This window comes from Leuresthes tenuis, unplaced genomic scaffold, assembly GCF_036924035.1.
Source record: "Leuresthes tenuis unplaced genomic scaffold, fLeuTen1.0.hap1 SCAF_18, whole genome shotgun sequence".
NCBI lineage: Eukaryota > Metazoa > Chordata > Actinopteri > Atheriniformes > Atherinopsidae > Leuresthes > Leuresthes tenuis.
In genome coordinates, this window is record NW_027325372.1 from 5,795,457 (window position 1) to 5,807,351 (window position 11,895).

Here is an 11,895-nt window from a genome sequence, read left to right on the forward strand (position 1 = left end):
ACAGGTAACAGTGTTCCCTCATAACCCTGTCTTGTCTGACCATTTTTTAATAACTTTTGAATTTACATTACTTGACTACACGGTTTCTGAGAAGAATTCTACATATAGAAGGTATCTGTCAGAGAATGCTGTAACCAGATTTAAAGAGTTAATTTCATCATCCTTTTCTTCACTGCCATGTGCTGATATGACAGAGGACGGCTACCTAAATTTTACTCCACTAGAACTTGACTCTCTTGTTGACAGCACTATAGCTTCAATGCGTACAACACTGGACAATGTTGCCCCTCTGAAAAGGAAGGTAATCAGTCAGAAGAGGTTGGCTCCTTGGTATAATTCACAGCTGCGTGCGTTAAAGCAGACTGTAAGAAAGCTGGAGAGACAGTGGCATTCCTCTAATTTAGAAGAGTCTCAATTAGTCTGGAAAGATAGTTTAATAACGTATAAGAAAGCACTTCATAAAGCTAGAACTGCTTATTATTCATTATTGATAGAAGAGAATAAGAATAATCCCAGGTTTCTTTTCAGCACTGTAGCCAGGCTGACAAAGAGTCCGAGCTCTGTTGAGCCATGTATTCCTTTAACTCTCAGCAGTGATGATTTCATGAGATTCTTCATCAATAAAATTGTTTCTTTCAGAGAGAAGATTAATGGAATCCTTCCCATTATTATCACTGATGTATCATCAAGTAGAGCAGCTTTAGAAGTATCTTTCGAACCTGAATTGTATTTAGACAGCTTCTGCCCAGTTGATCTTTCGGAGCTAACAACAGCAATAGTCTCTTCTAAACCATCAACTTGTATGTTAGACCCAATCCCAACCAGACTGTTCAAGGAGGTTTTCCCCTTAATTGACACTTCCATATTGGATTTGATCAATCGGTCTTTGTTGATAGGATATGTACCTCAGACTTTTAAGGTTGCTGTAATTAAACCTTTACTTAAAAAACCTACTCTTGATTCAGAAGTGTTGGCTAATTATCGACCTATATCCAATCTCCCTTTTTTGTCTAAAGTTCTTGAAAAAATAGTTGCAGTTCAACTTTGTGATCATTTACATAGAAATAATCTGTTTGAAGAGTTTCAGTCAGGATTCAGAGTGCATCATAGCACTAAAACAGCACTGGTGAAAGTTACCAATGATCTCCTGTTAGCTTCTGATAGCGGACTTGTTTCTGTGCTTGTCCTGTTGGATCTCAGTGCTGCATTTGATACGATCGATCACAGTATTCTGTTACAGAGACTTGAACATGTTATTGGGATTAAAGGAACTGCATTAGGCTGGTTTAAGTCATATTTATCTGATAGATCCCAGTTTGTTCTTGTAAATGAAGAATCTTCCTCACACGTTGGAGTAAGTCATGGAGTTCCTCAGGGTTCTGTGCTTGGACCGATTCTTTTTACTTTATACATGCTTCCATTAGGTAACATTATCAGACAGCATGGCATAAATTTCCATTGTTATGCTGATGATACTCAGCTGTACTTATCTATGAAACCAGATGAAACCAACAGGTTGGTCAGACTACAAGCCTGTCTTAAAGACATAAAGACCTGGATGACTCAGAACTGTCTGCTTTTAAATTCAGACAAAACTGAAGTTGTTCTCTTTGGACCTGAGCGCTTCAGGGAGAAATTGTCTAGTTATATAGTTACTCTAGATGGTATTTCCTTGGCTTCTAGTTCTACAGTGAGGAACCTTGGAGTTATTTTTGACCAGAATTTATCATTTGACGCACATATAAAACTGGTTTCTAGGACTGCCTTCTTTCACCTTCATAATCTTGCTAAAATCAGGAACATCCTGTCTCAGGGTGATGCAGAGAAACTAGTTCATGCATTTGTTACTTCAAGATTGGACTACTGTAATTCTTTATTATTGGGCTGTCCCACATATTCTCTGAAAAGCCTCCAGCTGATCCAAAATGCTGCAGCCAGAGTTCTGATGAGAACTAACAGGAGAGATCATGTTTCTCCAGTTTTAGCTTCTCTTCATTGGCTCCCTGTTAAATTCAGAATAGAATTTAATTTTTTTCTCCTCACATATAAAGCTCCTAATGGCCGAGCTCCATCATATCTTAAATCTCATTGTAAGGTATTTTCCGAACAGAGCACTTCGCTCCCAAACTGCAGGTTTACTTGTTGTTCCCAGAGTTTCTAAAAGTAGAATGGGAGGCAGAGCCTTCAGTTATCAGGCCCCTCTCTTGTGGAATAAGCTGCCAGTAAATGTCAGGGAAGCAGACACCCTTTCCACTTTTAAGATTAGGCTTAAAACTTTCCTTTTCGATAAAGCTTATAGTTAGGGATGGCTCAGGTAATCCTGAAACATCCCATAGTTAAGCTGCTATAGGCTTAGACTGCTGGGGGACCTCATCTGTCACACCTTTCCTCACTTTGCTCTCTTTTTCCCCCTGGTTAATTTCAAAATTGATTTTATGTACATGTGACATTATTGTGATTATTAACCTATGTTTCCCTGTTCCAACAGATATCCTTTGAATGGCGTTATGGTGTTTTTCCCCCCTCTTTTCCCTCTTTTCTGTCTTCTCAAACCCCAGCTGGTCGAGGCGGATGGCCACCCTACCTGAGTCTGGTTCTGCCAGAGGTTTCTTCCTGTTAAAAGGGAGTCGTTCCTTTCCACAGTCGCCACAGGCACGCTCAGGACGGGAGATTGGACTGAAGACAAGTTTCAGTGCAATCTGTTGGTTTCCTTAGCTAGGATATTAATTTTTTGAATTGGCTCTATATGAATTAATTGGATTATGATTACAATGAATTGAATTCCAATTGGCTTGAATTGGACTATATTACTTAAGTGCCTTGAGATGACAATTGTTGTAATCTGGCGCTATATAAATAAAATTGAATTGAATTGAATTGAAATATCTGATGATTTCTACAATAAAAGACTGACTTTTTTTTAATCTCTACTTGTTAAGATAAAGTAATTTATACTTTGACTTATACCTCCAGTGTTTCAGTGTGAATTTCAGAAATGCATGAACTGCTGATATTAACACTGAACTGAACTGAATAGTTTACATACGGTCATGCTTTAAATCTGAATAGTTGCCCACTTTTCATTAATGGAATAAATATTTTAAATTACTGGTTTTATATTTTAGAATCTTTGTTAATCTTCCAACTACTGCCAGTCATGAAAGTTTCTGTATGGATAAAAATTAAGAACTAAAGAGACATTTTGAAACATGAAATATAGTCGATTATTGTTTATGTAGTGTTATTGTCTCCATGTACTTGTAGAGACTTGAATATAAATAATTCACAATCATATCTGGATGACTGTGATGAGAACTGGAGCTTCAGTCATCTGTGATATTCAATATTGTGCACTAATGGTAATATTTTTAAAGACAGTTGATTGACAGAAGAAAAAGTGAAATGTGTTTATATGCATCCATTAATAAATATCAAATGTGTGTTAAATGTGGGATTTATCAATAATGCACGTATGTCCTTTGTGTGTGTATTTGTCTTCAGTGAACTGAATCGGAGTTCACAGCTGTCAGTTCAGTTTTTGACTGAATCTGACTGAGGGAGGTTTTTGTACGACTGTTTTTCACTGTGTGAACACAAGCTGACTGTTAATGTAGAATTCCCCCATGCAGTAATAAACTGCTGCATCTTCAGCCTGAACTCCACTGATGGTCAGAGTGAAGTCAGAGTTTGATCCAATGCCTGTAAAACGATCTGGAATCCCTGATGCTCTGTAGCTAGCACGGTAAATGAGTAGTTTAGGAGTTTCTCCATCTCTCTGTTGGTACCAGGCTAAATGGTGGTAGCCGCTCCAAACATAAACATTCTGACTGGTTTTACATGTGATGGTGACGGATTCTCCCACAGCAGAGCTCACTGCTCCAGGCTGAGTCACAGTGACCTGACCTCTGGACTCTGAGGAGACAGAGACAAAAACATAAAGCAGCTTCATGGTTGTGTCGGCTTCATTTCAGAGGGACGGATGTTCATAGAGGAGAGGAGTTTGATTCTCTGGACTTTACCTGTGAAACAGCAGCAGAGGAGAGTCCAGATGAGGACGCAGATCAAAGTCATGTTTTTGATGAGGAGGATTTCTGTGGCTTCTGTTGTCATGAAGGACAGCTGTCAGTCATCCAGTGTTCAACTCTCAGGACTATAAACTCTCCCAGAGCACTGGAGCATGGTGCTGCTGATGCAAAGTGGCTCTCTATGGAAATGCTCTGACTTCCACAGGGAGAATTTATACGTATTCATAAGTATTTACTAAAAATGTCTTTATCCTCACTTTAACATACTGATAACTTTTTTATTAAGAATGTATGTACAGATTTATTTAGTCTAAAAATCAAACAGATTGGAAATTTAGTGAAAAAAAAGAGTTTTGAATGGAAGTGTTTTCATTTTTGGTATCAATGCATCTTTTTTTTTTATTTGTTTGTATCAAGTCCGCGGAGCCATGTTTCTCTACAGTCAGAGGTTTCAGTAGAGTTAATAATTCATTTTGTATCACTGTGGGGGACATTTGTTGAAGGAACCAGACTGAAAGTTATCTACTAGCACACATGACTCATTTGATAACATAAAGTTTATATTTACTTTGTTTGATATCACAAGTAGAGCCTTTACAATAACATCCATCATTATTTTACTATTTCATATGGTTGATATATTTACTGATCATGTGTCATATCTTCAGACAGACAGACATGAATGTAAAGCAGTGATGAGTCATTAGCTGATAAGAGGAAGAGGCACAGATGACCCCATAAAAAGTCAACATTAATTATTTTAGAGGTGTGTGCAGAGCCAAAAACCATGAAGGTCAGTGTCTGTTATAAGTATAAAGTAATAAAAATAGAACAGATGGATTTAGACCAGTTTACAGGCACTTTTTAACAGTCTTAGAATTAATGTTGACATCAGGTCCAAGAAACTCTCTCCTGATGATTCTAAATAGACCCTTGGAGTGTGAGTGTGTATGATTGTTTGTCTCGTGTGACTCTGTGTTGGTCCTCTGATGGACTGGCGACCTGTCCAGGGTGTACCCCACATTTTGCCTTATGGCAGCTGGGGTAGGAGGATGGTATTAGGAGCAGATGTCTGACAGATCCTTCAATAAAGGGTTGATCAGGATTTTACTTTACACCGTGCTTTCAATTTTTATTTAAACTAGACATAGTTTAAATAGTTGTCACAGTGAATTTGGGGTCAAAGGTTGTGCTAGTTGTATTTTCTTTAACTGCCACACGATAGCTCCTCTTTGCTTTTTTAGTAAATCTGACATAAAAATTTGATTTTAATGGACTCTGATAAGATGTGATGGATAACAGAACCTTCAAATTCTTAATTATATTTTAGCCAAGTGTCTGTCTTCAGAAAAATGTAAAGATAGTTAAACTAATGGATGGTGAAAACTGTGAAGCTTAAAATAATCTTCATAATGTTCCAAAAAATGTGTGTCCTCAGTGAACTGTATCAGTCTCTGCAGCTGTCAGTTCAGTTTCTGTTCAGTCTGACTGAGGGAGGTTTTTGTACGACTGTTTTTCACTGTGTGAACACCCACTGACTGTTGATGTGATGGAGACTCTGACAGTAATAAACTGCAGCATCTTCAGCCTGAACTCCACTGATGGTCAGAGTGAAGTCAGAGTTTGATCCACTGCCTGTAAAACGACCTGGAATCCCTGATACTCTGCTGCTAGCACGATATATGAGCAGTTTAGGAGTTTCTCCATCTCTCTGTTGGTACCAGGCTAAGAAATCTGAGCTATAAACATTCTGACTGGTTTTACATGTGATGGTGACGGAGCCTCCCACAGCAGAGCTCACTGCTCCAGGCTGAGTCACTGTGACCTGACCTCTGGACTCTGAGGAGACAGAGACAAAAACATAAAGCAGCTTCATGGTTTTGTCGGCTTCATTTCAGAGGGACGGATGTTCATAGAGGAGAGGAGTTTGATTCTCTGGACTTTACCTGTGAAGCAGCAGCAGAGGAGAGTCCAGATGAGGACGCAGATCAAAGTCATGTTTTTGATGAGGAGGATTTCTGTGGCTTCTGTTGTCATGAAGGACAGCTGTCAGTCATCCAGTGTTCAACTCTCAGGACTATAAACTCTCCCAGAGCACTGGAGCATGGTGCTGCTGATGCAAAGCGGCTCTCTATGGAAATGCTCTGACTGACTTCAACAGGGAGAATTTATACAAGTATTTACTGAAAACCTCCTTATACTTAGTTTAATGTGCCGGTGACTTTTTATTTAGGTTTTCTGTTTAGCTTTTATTTTTTATTTTTTTCAAGAAACAAATATGCCTCACGGAAATTTAGTGATGAAAATAAAATGCAAATTAAACAATCAGACCCTCCAAAAATTAACCTGCATTTTATTTCTACTTTAATTTATATCACAACCAGGGACTTCACTTTAACATTGATAATTATTTTACTCTTTCACGTGATCGATGTATTTATTGATCAGGTGTCATATCTTCAGACAGAATAAAACCTTTTTTACACTGAAGTTTTGGCTCACTGAGGCGTTGCAACACTGAGATTTCACCAAGTAAAGCAGTAATGAGTCATTAGCTGATGATAAGGTTCAACAACATGTGGTAGATGATTGTGCAGAGCCAGAAAACATTAAGGTCTGTGTCTGTTATGATCTATATAATAAAAAAAATAGAACATGTAGATTTGACTACTTTTCAGGCACTTTTTAAAAGTCTTTAAATGATTGTGGACATCAGGTCAAATAATTCTATTTACTGATGTCTCTAAATTGTCCCTTTGAGTGTGAGAATGCATGACTGTTCATCTCATGTGTCTCTGTTGGCCCTCTGATGGACTGGTGACCTGTCAAAGGTGTACTCCATGTTTTTCCCTGTGCTGCAGCTCCCCCAAAACTCTCAAGCAGGTCAAGTGCATATAGAAAATGGGTGAATGGATGGTATTATGGATTCTTTTTGAAGAAGATTCATTTTTGATCTTTCAGTCAATGGTTCCTATGGAATTTTATTTTAAACTGTGTTTTCACATTTTCTTTAAACTGGACATTGTTGTGATAGTTGAAAATCACAGTGAATTTGGGGTCAAAGGTCATGCTACTTGTTTTTTTTATTAACTGTCACTCAGTAGCACCTCTTTGCTTTTTTTAGGAAACAGAAAATTATATTTTAATAGATTTTGACAAGATGCAATTGATAACTTAACCTTCAAATTCATGATAACATTCTATGTATTTGTGTGCAGAGAAAAGTAAAGAGAGCAAAACTAATGGATGGTGCAAACTGTGATGGTTAGAATAATATTCACAATGTTTCATAAAATGTGTGTGTCCTCAGTGAACTGTATCAGTCTCTGCAGCTGTCAGTTCAGTTTCTGTTCAGTCTGACTGAGGGAGGTTTTTGTACGACTGTTTTTCACTGTGTGAACACCCACTGACTGTTGATGTAGTGAGCACTCTGACAGTAATAAACTGCAGCATCTTCAGCCTGAACTCCACTGATGGTCAGAGTGAAGTCAGAGTTTGATCCACTGCCTGTAAAACGACCTGGAATCCCTGATGCTCTGTTGTTAGTGTAGTAAATGAGAAGTTTAGGAGTTTCTCCATCTCTTTGTTGGTACCACGCTAAACAGTTGGAGCTATAAACCTTCTGACTGGTTTTACATGTGATGGTGACGGAGCCTCCCACAGCAGAGCTCACTGCTCCAGGCTGAGTCACTGTGACCTGACCTCTGGACTCTGAGGAGACAGAGACAAAAACATAAAGCAGCGTCATGGTTTTGTCGGCTTCATTTCAGAGGGACGGATGTTCATAGAGGAGAGGAGTTTGATTCTCTGGACTTTACCTGTGAAGCAGCAGCAGAGGAGAGTCCAGATGAGGACGCAGATCAAAGTCATGTCTTTGATGAGGAGGATTTCTGTGGCTTCTGTTGTCATGAAGGACAGCTGTCAGTCATCCAGTGTTCAACTCTCAGGACTATAAACTCTCCCAGAGCACTGGAGCATGGTGCTGCTGATGCAAAGTGGCTCTCTATGGAAATGCTCTGACTGACTCCAACAGGGAGTTGGATGTTTCCGTTTATTCTGTAAAAAAATGGATAAATGAGTTTGTCGGAATATTGATTTGGAATTTTGGTGTTCATTTGAATAAAATATGAGTCTGAGATCAATACATGGCTCTGCTAGCAGAACATTTAAGTCATTCCCTATTATTCACAACCACACATTTAAACGTAATCATACGTAATATTTAGATATTTCCTTAATAAACTAATTTGTCTACTATATGACATTTTCTGCGTTTAATGTGGATTTAACTACATAGCAAAGTCATTAAAAACACACTCATCATCATCTCTGTGCATATTTACTGTTTTGAGTCCATACTTTAACATTATAGTGTCATTGTTCAATAAAGTTTAAAGTAAGAAGTTATTCCTGAATCTATGAAATATTCTGATTCCAAGTGTTTACTTCATCAGCAGTTGAAATGTTCTGCTGTTTGTCTCAGAGTCAGAGAGCCGTGTCTCTGTGCAGTCAGAGGTTTTTGTACGGCGGCTCAATGAGTTTGTATCACTGTGGTACACGTTCGGTGGAGGAACCAGACTGGAGGTTAACCGTAAGTACATTTCATTCATTTTACAACCCAATTTTAATACCAGCTGTTTATTTTTCACTCCATCACCACTACAATGGTAACTAACAAATGTAATATATAACACTTTTCTGAATTCAGACAGACATGAGTCCTCTTCAACATTTTCTCTCACTAGAAGAAAAAAAAAATCTAAAAATTTAGATTTTATCAAGTTTTAAAAATTAATTTTGCACCAGAAGCTAAACTGTAAATATTTGATTTTCCTGATAAATCTAATCCTGTTTTGTCTGAACATCATGTTTCTGAGATTCATTGATTTGATTTGAGGAGTTCTGATTTGTCATTTACTATTTGATTTGATGAAACAAAGCAAAGGCTCAACGTCGAGGTCTTTCCAATTGTAAAGATTCTGAAAAACAGTGACTATTATAAATGTTTCAAGTATCTTACAATAACTGTAAAGTGTAAAGTCAGTAAGCAGGTTGAAAGTCTCGCTCGAACCCTCAGTTTGTCTCACTAAATTAAATCTTTATGGAATGAATATGTAACACTGATCAGAATAACATGTTTTTGTATCACTGACGATAAAAGATTTAGTCCTATTATTGAGTCATGTTGTCAGTATTAATGTTACGCTGTCAGCGCATTTTCAAGTAAACTGGAGTTTTGATGACTATGATTTAAAATGAACCGGGCTGCAGTTTGTATAAATAGTGTGAATCAATTTCAGCAGAAGGCTACAAGTTGCATTATATGAATGTGGGAGGTTGATTTAGTGTCATTTGTTGTAAGACATGTTTTTGAGACACACAAAACAACACAAGGCTGTTTTAGAGCACTGCACGCTAAAAGACAAAAATATACTTGATATCTATGTAACTGCAGTTTATTATATCAAACACAGGAAGAAGTTGTATGTTTAGAGATTATCTTGAATGTGCTGAACCATTTGTTAGAATGTAGGAAAACTTTCTTTAATAATGTTCAGAAATGACTGCATGATGAGGAGATTAAGAAGCTTGTTTGATAATTATATTTCTGATTTGAGATATCTAGCAGACCGTCTCAGAAAATATGAAATTATCCAAAGAATAACATGTCTCATTAACATTTTTATCTTTAGTATTGAAACACATCTGTTGCTGTGGTTCAGCAGTGGTGCATGTCTGTTACCATGGTTACTGGGGAAAGAGAAGGAAGTGAAAGACAGAGGTGTTTCATCTTAATTCCCCCTTTATCTCTCTCTGCAGTGGGTCAAGTCCCACCCTCCCTGACGGTGTTGCCCCCCTCTGATGAGGAGCTGAACAAGGGGAAGGCCACCCTCATGTGTCTGGCCAACAAGGGCTTCCCCTCAGACTGGAGTCTGTCCTGGAAGGTGGACGGCAGCAGCAGCATCAGCTGGGAGGAAAAAAGGAGCCCTGCTTTGATGCAGAATGACGGCCACTACAGCTGGAGCAGCACCCTGATGCTCGATGCAGACCAGTGGAAGAAGGTGCGCTCTGTGACCTGTGAGGCCAAACAGGGCTCCCAGACTCCGGTCTTACAGACATTGCAGAGAGGCCAGTGTTCCCAGTACTGACCTGACTCACTGGGACTCTGATACTGGTTTTGTTCTGTTTCTGCTCTCAGTCTATTTGCTTTAAAAGTCTTTCTGATTTCATATTGAAGGCATTTGTTTCTTGTGTTCTTTTGAAATAATAAAAACAAATCAAACTTGTGTTTTTACTTATTTTTTGACATATGAACCTCACAGCACTAAAATAAGTTAATAAGTTATCACACTACTTTGATAGAGATTGTTCTATGTAATTTTCTTTGGTTGTTAGGAAATATCTACAGGGTAGGATTAATGTTCCAGCAACACATCATCAGTTTGGTAAAACTAACCCGTCTCAGCACGATTTAACAGACCAGGATGGAGACTGACGCCCAAATATAGTCAAACTTTAATTAACATTGACAGTAACAATGACTCTCACTTATATCAGGTCATGAAAAAGATCCATGTCCTACATTTCATGTATGAAGTTCAATCTCAAAAGTATTTTGGTGATGATTTCACTTTAAAGTATGAAATTAAAATGGTCTTTTTCAAACCTCTAATGTAGAATATTTTGATTAAATGAACAAACATGAATACGATTTTTTTCAAAGGAAATAAGAAAATACATCATGATTCATATTGAACAGAAGACGACAGAATCGTGTCGATCTACTGTCAGCAAAATGTTCACACTCCCATTTATATCATTCAATTAATGTTGATAGCAGGTTAATGAATGAACAAATTAAACAATTCATCAAACTCACATCATGAATGTGCACCTGATTTCATATATGTCTGCATCAAAATTAGACAATAGATTTATTTCAGAAAAAAAACATTTAATTTGTCTCAGACTGCCTGAGTTTCATCATTAACAGTGATTCTTTAAGAATAATAAGATCTATAATGAGATATAGTGTATTAACTCATTTTTATTGAAATGTGTGTTGATATGTTTTGTGGCAGTACTTTGTTATACAGACTTATGTTTTTGTATTTAAAAACTTTTGCGTCAGTGAAGCTGTGGATCAGTTCCTCTCCAGCTGTGAGGTTTTTGTAAGACGTTGTATCACTGTGTGAATGGCCAGCTGTTACACTGCTGACAGTAATGAACTCCTGCATCTTCAGGCTGAACTCCACTGACTGTTAGAGTGAAGTCAGTTCCAGATCCACTTCCACTGAAACGACCTGAAACTCCAGACTGGCGACTTGTAGCAGAGTAGATTAAGAGTTTTGGAGATTCTCCATCCTTCTGGAGGTACCAGTGGAGGCATGTGCCAACACTTGAACTGGCTTTACATCTGATAGAGACAGTTTGACCTGGAGCAGCAGACTGAGATCCAGGAGTCTGAGTCAGGACTTTTTCTCCTGATGAACCTGAAATTGTGAAGAAGAGAAAAGTTATAGAGAGAAGTCCAGCCTCAAGAATGAAGATCCAAAAAGAAGAGGATCATTTCTTTCACACGGAGAATAGAGGGAAACATGTTAATGTTGTTTGTTTCTGTGTTTCTCCATCAGAGCAGAACATCATTGTGATGAACCTGCTTTTAACCTGAAGCAAAGTTTTCAGAAGAGAGTCTCACCCTGAACAAGGAGCCCCAGGGTGGTGAGCAGTAGAGTCAGTGACATCATCATTGTGCTGCTGGTGTGTCAGTGTCTCTGAAAGGTCTGGACAGCCACTGATCAACACTGACCTCTTAACATCTGGGAGCAGAGAGGCAGGACACATATGCAAACACACAGAGTCAGTCAGC

The 11,895-nt window shown here is 38.2% G+C and overlaps 3 gene segments (V, D, J or C); 1 reads left to right on the forward strand and 2 right to left on the reverse strand.

The window, feature by feature from the left end:
* Positions 1 to 7,413: 7,413 nt before the first annotated feature.
* On the reverse strand, positions 7,414 to 7,934 carry LOC140275628 (Ig kappa chain V region 2717-like). The segment is given in 2 exon segments: positions 7,414 to 7,736; positions 7,844 to 7,934. Coding segments are annotated over 2 exon segments (414 nt in total).
* A 596-nt stretch (positions 7,935 to 8,530) lies between these two features.
* On the forward strand, positions 8,531 to 10,312 carry LOC140274967 (Ig kappa-b4 chain C region-like). The segment is given in 2 exon segments: positions 8,531 to 8,616; positions 9,846 to 10,312. A coding segment is annotated over 1 exon segment (255 nt).
* Positions 10,313 to 11,175: 863 nt separating this feature from the next.
* LOC140275046 (Ig kappa chain V region 3368-like) lies at positions 11,176 to 11,895 on the reverse strand. The segment is given in 2 exon segments: positions 11,176 to 11,518; positions 11,725 to 11,895. Coding segments are annotated over 2 exon segments (360 nt in total).